General features: G+C 33.4%; 1 protein-coding gene across 1 annotated transcript; it reads left to right on the forward strand.

Annotated features, from left to right (window-relative positions):
* Positions 1–98: 98 nt before the first annotated feature.
* On the forward strand, positions 99–1,446 carry LOC131615049 (uncharacterized). Its single transcript, XM_058886563.1, has 4 exons — positions 99–149; positions 231–526; positions 680–1,229; positions 1,405–1,446. Exons 1-4 carry the CDS (start codon positions 99–101, stop codon positions 1,444–1,446), a joined length of 939 nt encoding a protein of 312 aa, XP_058742546.1.
* Positions 1,447–14,760: the final 13,314 nt, after the last annotated feature.

Genomic DNA, 14,760 nt, shown 5'->3' on the forward strand with positions numbered 1-14,760 from the left:
AACAACAAACCTTTCAACCTTACACTCAACCGTCGCCACAACAACAAGGAGGACAATCTAAGTTGGAAGAAACCATGAATCAGTTCATACAAATGTCAATGACGAATAACAAGAATCAAGAGGCAGCGATAAAAAGTTTGGAAACTCAAGTGGGCCAACTGGCTAAACAAATTGCAGCTAATCAACCAAATGCAACATTCTCAGCCAACACTCAAGATAATCCAAAAGAGCATTGCAAAGCGGTGGTGACAAGGACTGGGCAAAAAGGAAGTAATAATGAAACTGAAAAGAATGTGGTTGAAGATAATACGGAAGAGGAGGCTGAAAAACATGACGGAGAAGATGAAGAATATGAAATTATCAATACTAATGCTGAAGAAGAGAATGTGAATAAAGAGGTCAAAAAGAAAGAAAAGCTGAAAAGAAGAAGCAGTAGAGAAAAGTTGGCAAGCAACGTGATACCCAGTCAACATTTACCATATCCTCATGTGCCATCAAAGAAGGACCACGCCAAGCAATATGCAAGGTTTATGGAAATTTTTAAACAATTACAAATTAATATTCCATTCTCCGAAGCAATTGCTCAAATGCCGAAATATGCCAAATTCATGAAAGATATCTTAACAAAGAAGAAAAGACCGGAAGAAGAAGAAGTGGTTCTACTTGATGCACAATGTAGTGCCATAATATCACACCTTCCTCAAAAAGCAAGAGACCCCGGAAGAGTCACATTGCCGGTTACAATTGGCAATCAAAATATCGGGAATGGAATAATTGATTTAGGATCAAGTATCAACCTAATTCCTCTATCAATAGTGAAGCGGTTGGGAAATATTGAGATGAAGTCAACAAGAATGACTTTACAGTTAGCAGACAAATCAACCACTCTACCTTATGGTGTTGCACAAGACATGTTAGTGAAAGTTGACAAATTCTTGTTTCCGGTAGACTTCGTTGTGATTGACATGGAAGAAGACAAGGAGTCACCTATCATTCTTGGGAGACCATTCATGAAAACAGTCCGAATGATGATCGACATTGATGATGGTATAATGAAGTTAAGAGTTCAAGATGAAGAGGTATGCTTTAACCTCTACGATGCCATGAAGCAACCAAAAGACAAGAATGATTGTTTTCGCATGGATGCTACTGAAGAGAGTGCAGTGGAAGTGGCGAACCACATTCATCTATCTAGCCCTTTAGAGAGATCTCTTGTTGAATCTTTCAATGTACTTACTCAAGAAGAAGAAAAAGAGATTGAGTTGTTTTTAAAGGAATTAGAAAAAGGTGGCAACACGGTTACAAAGGCGGAAAAGATAGAAGATTTGGAATTAAAAAAGGGAGTTAAAGAGTCAAAGATAGAATTAAAGCTACTCCCATCTCATTTGAAGTATGTCTTTCTAGATAAAGAAGGAGATAAACCTGTCGTTATCAGTTCTAAGTTGACTCCCGACGAAGAAGCACGACTCATTCAAATTCTCCAAAAGAACAAAGCGGCAATTGGATGGGTATTGGCGGATCTGAAGGGAATAAGCCCTGCCTATTGCATGCACAAGATTATGTTAGAAGAAGAATTCAAACCGGTAGCTCAACCGCAAAGAAGACTAAATCCAACAATGAAAGAGGTAGTTAGGAAAGAGGTGATCAAACTTCTAGAAGCAGGTATGATTTACCCAATTTCTGATAGTGCATGGGTGAGTCCAGTACATGTTGTACCAAAGAAGGGAGGCATGACGGTGATCCGTAATGACAAGAATGAACTCATACCAACAAGAACAGTAACCGGGTGGAGAATGTGCATCGATTATCGTAGACTCAACAAAGCTACAAGGAAAGATCATTTTCCCCTACCATTCATGGATCAAATTCTTGAGAGGTTATCGGGGCAGAATTACTATTGCTTTTTAGATGGGTATTCCGGGTATAATCAGATTGTGGTGAACCCAGAAGATCATGAGAAGACAGCTTTTACCTGTCCATTTGGAATTTTCGCGTATCGACGGATGCCATTTGGATTATGTAATGCTCCAGCTACCTTCCAACGGTGTATGCAAGCCATATTCTCCGACCTCATTGAAAAAAGTATTGAAGTATTCATGGATGATTTCTCCGTATTTGGAAAAACTTTTGAGATATGCTTGAATAATTTGGATGTGGCACTTGGAAGATGTATTGAAACCAATTTGATATTAAATTGGGAGAAATGACATTTCATGGTGACTGAAGGGATTGTACTCGGACACAAAGTATCTTCTAGAGGACTTGAAGTGGACCCAGCCAAGGTGGAGGTAATCTCAAAACTCCCACCTCCAATAAATGTCAAAGGAGTAAGAAGTTTTTTAGGTCACGCAGGATTCTATAGAAGATTTGTAAAAGATTTTTCAAAGATTGCCAAGCCATTGAGTAATTTACTCAACCAAGGTACATGTTTTAATTTTGATGAATCTTGTGTTCAAGCTTTCAATGACCTAAAAGACCGGCTGGCCACCGCACCTGTAATCGTAGCACCCGATTGGACAAACCCCTTTGAACTAATGTGTGATGCTAGCGATTATGCCATTGGTGCAGTATTAGGCCAACGAAAAGGAAAGATATTTCATGTCATACACTATGCAAGTAAGGTGTTAAATGATGCTCAAGTCAACTACGCCACCACAGAAAAAGAATTGCTAGCCATAGTGTATGCCCTTGAAAAGTTTAGATCCTATCTCATTGGGTCAAAAGTGGTAATCCACACAGACCATGCGGCCATTAAATACCTACTTACTAAACCGGATTCGAAGCAAAGGCTCATTCGTTGGGTTCTCCTTTTGCAAGAATTTGACATAGAAATCTGGGATAAAAAAGGTACAGAAAATGTGGTAGCAGATCATTTATCCCGTTTGGTCAATGTAAGCGTCACCAACCAAGAAGCTGAAATAAATGATGAATTCCCGGATGAGCAACTTTTTCAACTCCAAATAAGACCTTGGCTCGCCGATCTTGCTAATTATAAAGCAACAGGTATCATACCAGAAAACTTTGATTGGAATAAGAAGAAAAAGTTGGTAGCTGATGCAAAATATTATGTGTGGGATGACCCATATTTGTTTAAGATAGGTAAGGATGGCATTTTAAGAAGATGTGTTACGGAAGAAGAAGCACAACAAATTTTGTGGCACTGTCATAATGCACCTAGCGGTGGGCACTTCAACGGATGGAGGACGGCAACAAAAGTTCTCCAATCCAGATTTTTCTGGCCTACTATTTTCAAAGAAGCTCACCATCATGCAAAGAATTGTGATAAATGTCAAAGAGTTGGAGGGATAAGTAAACGTGATGAGATGCCGCTTCAAACCATTATTGAAGTAGAAGTTTTTGATTGTTGGGGCATAGATTTCATGGGGCCTTTTCTTCCATCCTTTGCTAATGAATATATTCTAGTTGCAGTGGATTATGTCTCCAAGTGGGTAGAAGCCATCGCTACACCAAAAGCGGATGCCAAAACGGTGCTAAAATTTTTAAATCGAAACATATTCACACGTTTTGGCATGCCTTGAGTGATTATAAGCGATGGTGGATCTCACTTCGTCAATGAGCAGGTAGCTAAAGTGCTGGATAAGTATCATATCAACCATAAGATAGCATCACCATATCACCCCCAAACCAACGGGCAGGCAGAGATCTCAAACAGAGAAATCAAGAATATTTTGGAGAAGACTGTATCAGAATCCCGAAAAGACTGGTCGGTAAGAATTGATGATGCCTTATGGGCCTATAGGACAGCATACAAAGCACCAACTCGTGCATCTCCATTTCAAATGGTTTACGGTAAAGCATGCCACCTCCCGGTTGAGGTGGAACACAAGGCATTGTGGGCCTTAAGATTCTTCAACAGAGATGATAGCTTGGCTTATAAGAAAAGAAAGAATCAAATCTATGAGCTTGAAGAATTCAGGTACCTAGCATATGAATCCAATAAGATGTACAAAGAAAATATGAAGCGGTATCACGACAAGAGAATCAAGAAGAAAGAGTTCAAAGTGGGAGACCTTGTTCTACTATTTAACTCGAGACTCAAGCTTTTCCCAGGGAAACTAAAGTCTAAATGGTCAGGACCGTTCGTAGTCAATGAAGTTAAATCATATGGCGCTATTACTATTGAGGATAGTAAGACTAAAGAAAGCTGGACAGTTAACGGAGAACGGTTAAAGAACTACCTTGGGGGAGAATTTGATAGAGAAGCATGCACAATCTCACTTTTGAGCACATAAGAAAAAGATATCAACCGTCGAGCCATGCGACGTTAAACGAAGCGCTTGTTGGGAGGCAACCCAACGGAGTAAGTTCTTTTGTTTTTCATTTATTATTTTTATGCATCATCTTATCTTCGCAATCACCGCGCTGCGAGGCCAAACAGACAGTTTGGCGCGCCGCGGGAGCAAAGAAGCGCGCCGCGAAGCCAAACAGAGAGTTTGGCGCGCCTCGAGTGTGACTCGGCGAGGCGCGGTCGTTTGAGAATCCGCATATTATGGTTGGCTTGAACCCAACCCTTGTCCAGTAAGGGGGGGTACAGGTGTTGAAACCAATGACCCACCACAAGAGAAAGCGGATGAAACTGATCCTATGTTTGCTAACGGATATGATGATACTGTTGACCTTGTTTTATGTTTGAACTATTTTATTTTATTTATGATGTCCCAAAGTTTAGAGTGAGTATTCCTGAAAATGCGAAGAAAATCTCAAGCAAAGTACCAACAATGGAGCAACATGTACGAAAGTGGTAGTGAGTGAACGTTCAAAAATTTTTAGTTCACTTTCTTTTTCAATAAGTAACAAGTCAGGTATGAATTTTCAAACTCAAACTTCTACTGTGTACATGAAACGTAAGTTGTTAGTAAATACTTCGCAAAAGTTCTTTATGGTACACTATTTTGTTGGATCGGCTTAGCCTTAACCCTTGTGAGGAAAGCTTTCCATTGTTTACTATATGCAGGAGACCATCAATTATTTTGACTTGTTTGTATTATGCTAAACCGGTTGTCGCATCGCTTGTGGAAATCTGTGAAAGTGATTTAGGCATTTGTTCGAATCTGAGAGTTTTTCTGAGCCGACTCCATCTTAAAACTTATTTTCTTCTGTGAGAGTGTGATCCTTTGCTAACCATTCTTTGAGCCTGAGGTCAAGGTAAATTTCATCATATGCACCAAGGAAAAACCTGGTGAGTTTTGATCTCAATAATTTTTTTTTTGTAGACCATCAACCACAAAATTTGGTGATGTGTTTTCTCTTTGACCTTCATAGAAAGTAGGGGAGCATTCATATAATTCAAATACAGGTTGATCTCCAAGTTGGGGAGAATTATAATCAAAAGAAGAGTAAGTATGTAAGTGGTGATTTACAAAGAACGAAAGAAATTCGTAGCTTGAAAAAAAAAAAGAGAGAAAACAAAAGAAAAACAATGTTTGAAAGAAAATAATTGTTGAAAATAATAAGAGAAACATCGAGCTACGAATGAAAAAGAAGAAGGGGTGAAAAAGTTAAAGGTATGAAGGAAAAGGAAAGGAGTTATGATTCAGATGCTTCCCTGAAATAGGAACAACCCTCGTTTGTCTTCTTTTCTTTGAATCTTAAACCACATTACAACCCTGGAAAGACCTTCTGATTCGCAGATTCCACAGGACTTGATGCAAACAACATGGTGAACATATGATATGGATTTTTGTTGATTTAATTGTTAGGATGAGTGTTTAACCCCTCTATTATTCATCATACTTTTTGATGTGAGTGATTAGTGCTGATTCAATTGCAATTGTGTAGGGTTTTGAACTTCTGGAGGTAATTTTCTTTCAAAGATCTGTTTCATGTATATGTTCTAAGTTTGCAGGGAGACGAGGAGTATCCGATTTGGTTGCTGAATTGAACCATTTGAAAAACCTTTTTGAAAAACTTGTGCATGATTGTTGGTATGTTGTGTTGAGGTAAGTAATTTTGTTTAGGGACAAACAAAACTCTAAGTTGGGGAGAGTTTGTTAGGAGTGAATTAATGGTAATTTCATGTGTTAAATTGACTGCCTTTTGAGCTTAAAGTGGATAGATCTTGTGAATTTTACGGATTTTAGAGTTAGAATTGAACTTTCGAGGTTTGATGCTAATCTTAGAACAACTTGCATCACTTTGGGTGTTATTTGTGCAGATATTGAAGCTAAGAGGCAAAGACTAGGAAACACGCAGGCGTGGAGCTCTAGAGAGGAGGAATCACAAAGAAGAAAGAAGAATTAAAGGGCGAGCCGCGCCAATGAAGGGGCGAGACGCGCCAAACTCTCTGCCTTGAGTTCGCGCCGCGCCATTACGTGCCGAGGCGCGGTGGCTGCGTTACAAAGTTAAAATATTATAAATAGAAGCCTTAGGCCTCATAAGGAGAAATCTTTGGTGAGCGAAATTAGGAGAGCATTCTGAGTTTGCAGTCAAGAACAACAATTGAAGGCCAAATCTTTACCAATCAAAGATATTCCGTTGATGAAGATGAATCCCTCTATTAATTCTTGTGTGTTCTTCATGTCTATGGAGAGCTAAATTCCTCGTGTTGAGTTTAAGGTAGTAATTAACCTATGAATATACAATATCATTGATTATTTCCTATGAACAATTGTTTGAATTTATTATCAATAAGAAACCTTGTTTTTACTTTACACCATTGTTGAATCTTTGATCGAAAGAAAGGATTTTAACTTTTGCCCTAGGTTACTATATTGATTCAATCCCAATTTGCAGAGATGGAATTGTGATTGAGTTTTCATAATTATCGTTCCTTATTACTATTATCGATATTGATATTTGGAGAGATCGAATCTCATACCGGTAAAAATCTATCTAATTTGATTTGCAGACATGGAATCATATTTGAGGATAAGTGAAGATAGTAATTCAAAAGATTGTTCAATTGTGAATTAATTGATAAATTGTATAGGAATAGGTTGATGAACCCTAAAGCTCAACATATTTCCTTAATCGTTAACAAACATTCATTATTTGCATTTAAATTATTGTTTACATTTGATAATATTATAATCATAAAACAAATCCAATTAACCTTTCTCACTCAAAATAATCAACTATAGAACGGCAGTGATATTAAACCAATCCCTGTGGATACGATATATTACCGAAAATATTTACCCACAAATACTTTCAACAATAGTCTCATCGTGACAAAGAGTAAATCATTCAAATTATGGAAAATTTTCCTCACGTGGAAGTCCAAGGAAGCTTTCTTTGTAGACTTTAAAAACATTAATAATTTTGAACACGTTTGGTATGTGAATGGAGTAGCCCTGGCGTATACTAGAACATGTTACAATGACATGAAAGTAAGGTAAATGAAATGCTTGAAATTTTCCACAATCGCACCACTGCTTCCCGAGGTCAACGGTGAAAGTACCTAATGGCTGACCATCATTCTGATTAATTCTTTCATGGACCATGAAATAAAATCTCTCGCGATCAAATTGCATGACCTTATGAGTGTTAGATCTACTCATTTATTTAGTCATTCCCTTATTGCAACTATCTGTGAAAGTTTGACCAGAAGCCAACATTTTTGTCCACTGATGGCCTCGTTTACCAAACGGCGATCCCAACCGGTAGTATGTAGACTTGACAAAAGTTTTGATAGGAAGGTTTCGAGTTTCCTTAAGTATCGAGTTCATTACTTTGGCCAATTTAGTTGTCACGTGTCCCCAGTGTGGTCCTCCGTCATACGCCATTTCCCACTTCTCTCGGGGAATGTTGTCTATCCACCCTAAAGCCTTTATATTTGTTCTTCGTATTTAGCTTAGGTAGTAATTTAATGTCGCCTCCGTCAATTCATATCCTGTAATATAAATGTTAAAAAAAACATATGAGTATCAATAACTATTTGTAGTAAGTGTGAATTATGATTGTTACCCATGTTGACAAGTTTTTTTTGCGTAGTTCTCTGTCTTTAATCTCACACATGAAGTTTTGCGCATATGTCTGATGCAGTAGACATGTGAAGACGGAAGATATTTCCATCTGTTTTCAGGATCATTATATGCACTCTTAATCTATTGATATGTGTCAGATAATAGACACAGATTAGCCTGGGGTGTCACATGCATTCTCAAATTCCTAAGAAAGAAACTATTAGCATCCTCTATCTAACCTTCAACTAATGCAAAAGCTATTGGGAAAATTTTATTGATCCCATCTTGTGCCACAACCATCAACAAAGTCCCCATATACTTGCCTATCGCGATAGAAAAATCGGAGATCAAGCTATCGATTAACTTGGCTCACAAAGAAGCAAGAGTTCCCACCGAAATTTATTGTTCCCAAGAGGGGAAAGAGAAAATACCGATAAAACCCTACAAAAAGAAAGGTGTGGTACGGGTGGACAAGGGGAAACACAAAAAAAAAAAAGAGAGTACAAGGTGTGGTACGGGTGGTAATTTTAATAGACCCAAATATGTATCTCATCTTTACAACAATATTAATTAAAGTGTTTTTCTATCGTCTTTAATTGTTTAATTATTTAATCATTTTATTGTCATTATTCATTACAATTACATTAAAAAGTATTATAATTTTTCTTTAAAAAAATATAAAAAATTATTAATAAAATATTAAAATTAGAATTATATTAATTAAAATACTAATGAAAAACATTAAAATAACAAAGAAACAAAAAAAATATTTAGGCCTTGCTCACTTAATGGCCGAGCCCCTTCATTAAAAACAACTATCATACCCTCGACTAATGAGTGGCCGAGCCCATTCCTCAAATGGAGTATCCTAAGACTTTAATTTCAAAGTGGGGGCAGATTGGGCATTTTGTTTCAAAATAAGGGCAAGACAGTAAAAAAATTGTGGTTTGGAGTAAATGGGAGTCTCTGAAGATTGTGGTCTTCTTTTTTCAGCATGTACTTGTATTGGTTTAACTTTCTCATATAAGATTTCTTATCCTTATATGTTTTGTTTTAATATAGTTTTGGCTTTAAAAATAAACTCTACATTTAAAGCGAAAAGTCTATCTTACTCTCATACACAAACCAAAATATTCCACTTTTTATTTTATTTTCAAAGTTCTTTAAATTTTTTGAAGAAATAATAATACATGTTGGACGGTCTCTTCTTAACCACTTTGTGTTTATGAGTCTCGTTCTTAAAGGATGTGGACTGTTAGGTCGTTTCTTAACCATTTCGTCTTTACGAATCTCGGAATTAGGAGGCTATGGTCCAAATCCATAACACATCAACAAATTAAAATCATTTACTTATATTCACATGAAATGTACAAAGAGAATTTTAATGACGTTCAACGATATTGGAAACGCATTTGGCACAAGGGCAGTCCCGCCACAATTTGCTATTTCATCAAAAATAAGTCACTCACCATGCTCTTTGGTGGAGTGGGGTTGTGTGAGTCTTAGTTAAAAATATAACCTCAAGACTCTACAGATTTTCGATAGGTTATAGGAGAATATATATACCTAAGTCAAAGGATAGGTTAGATGGTAACTTTTTTACATATGACTAACCTAAAGACCTTTTACTTGACATATCATAAGCAAAGTTACTACTATTGTAGTCACCACAAGTACAATTGAAATCCACTGTCAGGTTCTCTAAATCATTCCTAGACCGTATTTTATCAATAGTTTTTTTAATCCAACCACAATTTCCTAATAGATGCCATAATGGTTTTGTCTAGTACTAGCGACCAAAAGATCCTCACAGAGATGCAAGTCGGTATGGACAAATTACGTTTCCAAAACCAAGATACTATAAGGCTTGCTCATCACATATGGCATTACCATCATTTTTTCTTGACATACAACTTTGGCCTTACTCGAGAAATATGTGTAGTTCTCTTGAGAGATAAAAGACAGAAGCTCCATAGCCGTTTGAGGACCGGGACGAGTCAGGAACAACAATGATAAGCTCAATAAGATCACTGACATGCTTTCCTCGAGACCTGATCTTTTCGAGTCATGTGCGAAGCTCCCAAGTTGTTTAAGCTCGACAAAATCATTGACGACCTTTCCTCGGGACCTGACTTTTCCAAGTCATGTACGAAGCTCCATAGTCGTTTGAGCTCGACGATATCGCTGACGAGCTTTCCTCAGGACTTGGCCCTTCCAGGTCATGTAGAAAGCTCTCTAGTGGCCCAAGCTCGACAAGATTGCTCACATGCATTCCTCGAGACCCAACCTTCTAGAGTCTGATCTCCCACTTCGAGGCCTTTTAAAAATGGACTCCCCATTATATCAAGATAAGGACAATGTCATTTTGTTGGATAGGGATTTGATGTCTTTATTGAAGGAAAGTCACCATGATTTTTTCCGATCTCTCCTATATAAATCTCTCATATCTCAACCATTATTTATTTATTTTTTTATTTTCCCTCCATAAAGTCATTAGATTCATTCCCCGCTTTCTTGTAGTTTTACTATTCAAAAGATTAAGTGTTCAAAGTTAATGTATCCACATGGATTCATGTGATATTTATGCGATATTTATGTCTCTCAAAACTATTATGGTTTAAATATTGGAATTGTATAATTTGTACATGGAGCGATCAAAGCGGTAACAATAATGAAAATAATAGAAAGATTTAAATTTGTACAACATTATGATAAGAACGATTAAAACTGAGTGCAAAAGTAATTTTATATGAACTAAAAGTCAATATTTTTCATAGGGACTAAAAGCAATTTCTGATAATTTCATAGAGACTACAAACATATTTAACCCATATATTTTTTTAACATAAGCACATGAATAATCATTAGTTTAGCAAAAAATAAAATAATATATAATTAGTTCGAATTTACATAAAATTAGGATATACTGAAATTATTATTTTATTTTTTAAAAGTAACTTTATCATATTTTTTTTCTTTAGGACGTTTATGTTAAATTATATATAAAAATATTTATTTTCTTTCATCTTTCTTTTCTTTCTTAACAAATTATTAACTCATCATCATTTTCTCTTTTTTAAATTTATTATTATTATTATTATTATTATTATTATTATTATTATTATTATTATTATTATTATTATTATTATTATTTTATAAATCAAATAAAATGTAAACAAGATAGGGATTAAGTTGTGTCGGATAATTTTTTTTAAAACCTAAAAATTACTTTTTGAGAGATTAAATTGAATCTTGCATTTTTTTTTCAAAAATTAAATTAGATCTACCCTTTTTTATTCTTTATTTAAAATAAAATAATTGAATTATATTTTAAAATAAAATTTTGATCAAAACAATATTCAATTTGATTCAATCCTAATCAAATTTTAAATAAAATTTTATCATGATCCAATTTTAAGAGAGTAAAGATTATATTTAAAATTAAAATTGGATAATCATTACTTTCCTAATTTTTTGGCAGATTCGTTTCCTAAGATATGGAATTATTTGTTATAATTATTTAGCCATTATCTCCTATAAATTCAGACCACCTAATCGATCATTCAAAACTTTCATGCTAGAATTTTTTCTCCATAAAACTCTCTCTTTCTCCAACTTTTCAAATATCCATTCTACTCTTTTTCTTAAGTCAACTAAGTGAAACATGGTTCCATCACTTTGCATCAATGGTTGTGGTTTCTATGGTTCTTCTTCAAACAACAACTTATGTTCTAAGTGCTACAATAATTATCTCAAAGAAAGCATTGAGAAATCAAATGATGAAAGCTTTGAATCGATATTTTCTTCTTCTTCAGCGGCCCCTAATACCGATAGTATTTGTGAGGCTATGGCAGCTACTTCTCTTACCGACAATCAAGACAATCAAAACATTAAGACAAAGAAAAATAGGTGCAACAATTGTAATAAAAAAGTGGAACTATTAGGGTTTAATTGTCGTTGTGGAAATGTATTTTGTAAAATGCATAGATATTCTGAAGAACATGCATGCAAAGTAAATTTAAAGGAGATTAGTCGTCAAATATTAGATAAACAGAATCCTTTATGTGTAAGTGATAAGTTAAAACACCGAATTTAGATATGATAATCAGTAACCGGGTGAGACAGAAGTTACCATCCAATGACGGACAAATTTTGTCTCTAAACATAGACAGAACTAAAAGATCTGTCTCTAAACATAGACAGAACAAGACCCGTCTCTGACGCGTTTGTGACTAATATTTTGAAGAAGGATCTTTTTTCGTCTCAGAATCCGTCTCCAAATACGTTAGAGACAGAATTTAAGCATTTTAGACACAAATTTCTTCCGTCTTTAATGTCAGTTTTCTTAGTAGTGTCTGTCAAAAAATAAGGGATATTATTTCAATTTTTAGTTTCTTATAGTTAAGATTGTAAATATATTTGTTCTTTATGAATATATTTTTTTATTATTAAGCCTTCAATGCTTTTTCAAATATCATCATATATAATTTTTCTCTTCGTATCGTATATTTGTATGAAGATTCTTCTATTTTGAACTCTCATTCAACTCACTTATCAAATAAGAAAAATGAAGTGCGTGTTTTTTTTTAATTTTTGTAAGTGATCTTTTTCTTTAATTACTTATTTTATTTAAAATACTACACTAGTTTTTTATTGTCTTTCTAATTACTTTTAAAAATAACAAAAAGAAAGAAATTTGGCAGAAGAATTTGAACACACAACCTTTAGCAATCCCTACGTTCCAAGCTATACCACTCTTCTCTTCCAATGGGCCATTACGAATTTTTAGTAAAATATTTACGTTAAGTCTAAATTAATGAAATGTATTTTTTTCAGTGTATATTTTTAGATTAATCAAATAAAGATAAAATTAATCAAATACTAATTAATTTATATTAATATTTTATTCAATTAAATGATACTAAATTTATTTATTAATAATAAATTTTTATTTTTTAAATATTGTTTTTTAATTGAATAATAATCATTTAAATAAATTTATAATCATTTAGCATAAATTTTTATTCAATTTAAATAGAAATTTATTATTCAAATTAGTTAAATAATTATAATTTATCTGCGGATTGCTAATTGGAATCTCCTCTGAACCGATTTTGTTTTCCTTTTGTTTCACAAAAAATTTGTTTCAATTATGGAGTTTAAATAACACAAAGGCAAACTATCAGTCCATTGGAAACATGAAATTTGTGCAACACAAAAGTGCGCGGGTTCAAATTCTAGAAATAGAATTACTAATGAAATTATTTTAAAATCCTTTAAACTCTATTTATCAAATATTTTCTAAGGTTCTGTTTGACAAACTCTATTTTGAATTTATAGTTTATAAACTCGTATGATAATAAAAGACTTGTTTAGTAATAGTCTTTTCTTCACGGGTTTATAGTTTATTTTACTAACTTATAATTTTTTTCATACGTTATTTTAAATAACGCTTTAGCTTATCAATTTTTCTTCCATTTTTACCCTTATAAATTTTAATTATTTTAAATATACATTTAATTATTAATTAAAAATATCTTTTTATGTCATTTTATATTTATCAGCTAGTTAAACCGTTAATTTTATCAAACACTTTAATTATCTTATCAACTATCTGTCATCAGTCATCAGCTATAAGCTATAATCCATTAGTTATAAGCTATCAGATAGTTTATCACTTAACCGACTCAGGAGTTTAATATCAAAAAAGAATTAAAAACGTAAATAATTTTTTTTAACATAAGAATATATATAATCATTAATTTAACAAAACAAAAATAATATATTGTTAGTCATATCAAGAATTTATATAAAATTAGGATATACTGAAATTATTATTATATTTGTAAAAAATAACTTAGTCATATTTTTTTCTTTAGAACGTTTATGTTATTTTATAAATAAAATATTTATTTTCTTCAATCTTTATTTTCTTTATCAAATTATTAAATTATCATCAATTTCTCTTCTTTTGTTTTTATAAATTATTAAATTTTATTTCTCTTCTTGAATTATATTTTAAATTTAAATTTTGATCAAATCAATATTCAATTTGATTCAATCCTAATAAAATTTTAAATAAATTTTATTTCGATCCAATCTTAAGAGAGTAGAGAGTTTATGTAAAATTAAAATTGGATATCGATTACTTTCCTAATTTTTTGGCAGGTAGTTTCCTAAAATAGGATATTATTAGTTATAATCAATTTATGAATTATCTCCTATAAATTAACACTACCTAATCGATCATTCAATTTCAAGTTTAAATCTTCTCCATAAAACTCTTTCTTTCTCCAAGTTTTTGCAAACATCTCTTTTACTCTTTTTCTTGAGTCAACTAAGTGAAACATGGTTCCATCACTTTGTGTTAATGGCTGTGGTTTCTATGGTTCTTCTTCAAACAAGAACCTCTGTTCAAAGTGTTACAATGATTATCTCAAGGAAAATATTGAGAAATCAAATGATGAAAGCTTTGTTTTTGATTCAACACCTTCTTCTTCATTGATCCCTAATATTGATAGTATTTGTGAGGGTATGGCAGCGAGTTCTCTAACCGACGATCAAAGTATTAAGACAAAGAAAAATAGGTGCAAGAATTGTAACAAAAAAGTGGGACTATTAGGATTTAATTGTCGCTGTGGAAATATATTTTGTAAAATGCATAGATATCCTGAAGAACATGCGTGCAATGTGGATTTAAAGGAGGTAGGTCGTCAAATCTTAGATAAACAAAATCCTTTATGTGTGAGTGATAAGTTAGAATACCGAATCTAAATATGATAAAAAATTATGAATATGTATTTTTTTTATATTATTAATCAATGTTTTTTAACTA

The sequence above is a fragment of the Vicia villosa genome, linkage group LG6 (assembly GCF_029867415.1).
Source record: "Vicia villosa cultivar HV-30 ecotype Madison, WI linkage group LG6, Vvil1.0, whole genome shotgun sequence".
In the NCBI taxonomy this organism is placed as follows: Eukaryota; Viridiplantae; Streptophyta; class Magnoliopsida; order Fabales; family Fabaceae; genus Vicia; species Vicia villosa.

Excerpts from the sequence above, each read along its gene's own strand:
- LOC131615049 (XM_058886563.1), top strand. The coding sequence starts at position 99 with ATGACGAATAACAAGAATCAAGAGGCAGCGATAAAAAGTTTGGAAACT. Across the intron at positions 150-230 it reads TAAAAAGTTTGGAAACTCAA|CATTGCAAAGCGGTGGTGAC; the intron begins GTGGGCCAACTG and ends AATCCAAAAGAG. Across the intron at positions 527-679 it reads CACGCCAAGCAATATGCAAG|TGCCATAATATCACACCTTC; the intron begins GTTTATGGAAAT and ends TGCACAATGTAG.